Raw genomic sequence first — 210 nt, 5'->3', positions numbered from 1 at the left:
GACATCATCTCCAAGATGGAGAAGCCAGTGATTGCGGAGGGACAGGAGCCACCTGAGTTCTGGGTGGCCCTGGGGGGCAAGTCCCAGTATGCCAACAGCAAGAGGTACCAGCCCTGTACCCAGGGATCCCTTGTCCCTACCCATCCTTGGGGGTAAGATGGGCCACCAGTCCCCAAGCAGAGTGAGCCCTATTCCCACCACCACTGCTGC

The 210-nt window shown here is 60.0% G+C and overlaps 1 protein-coding gene across 1 annotated transcript in view; it reads left to right on the top strand.

Moving 5' to 3' along the window:
* Window positions 1–210, top strand: part of LOC104083619 (villin-1-like) — a gene marked incomplete at its 5' end in the record, with an annotated part of 5,684 nt that overhangs the window by 3,821 nt on the left and 1,653 nt on the right. The window contains 1 exon segment of the mRNA XM_009587151.1: window positions 1–149. Within this exon segment, the coding sequence (XP_009585446.1) occupies window positions 1–149 (149 nt within the window).

This window comes from Fulmarus glacialis, unplaced genomic scaffold (genome assembly GCF_000690835.1).
Source record: "Fulmarus glacialis isolate BGI_N327 unplaced genomic scaffold, ASM69083v1 scaffold28951, whole genome shotgun sequence".
Taxonomy (NCBI): domain Eukaryota; kingdom Metazoa; phylum Chordata; class Aves; order Procellariiformes; family Procellariidae; genus Fulmarus; species Fulmarus glacialis.
Note: the sequence above shows the minus strand (reverse complement) of the source record. Positions and strands in the feature narration are given on the sequence as shown.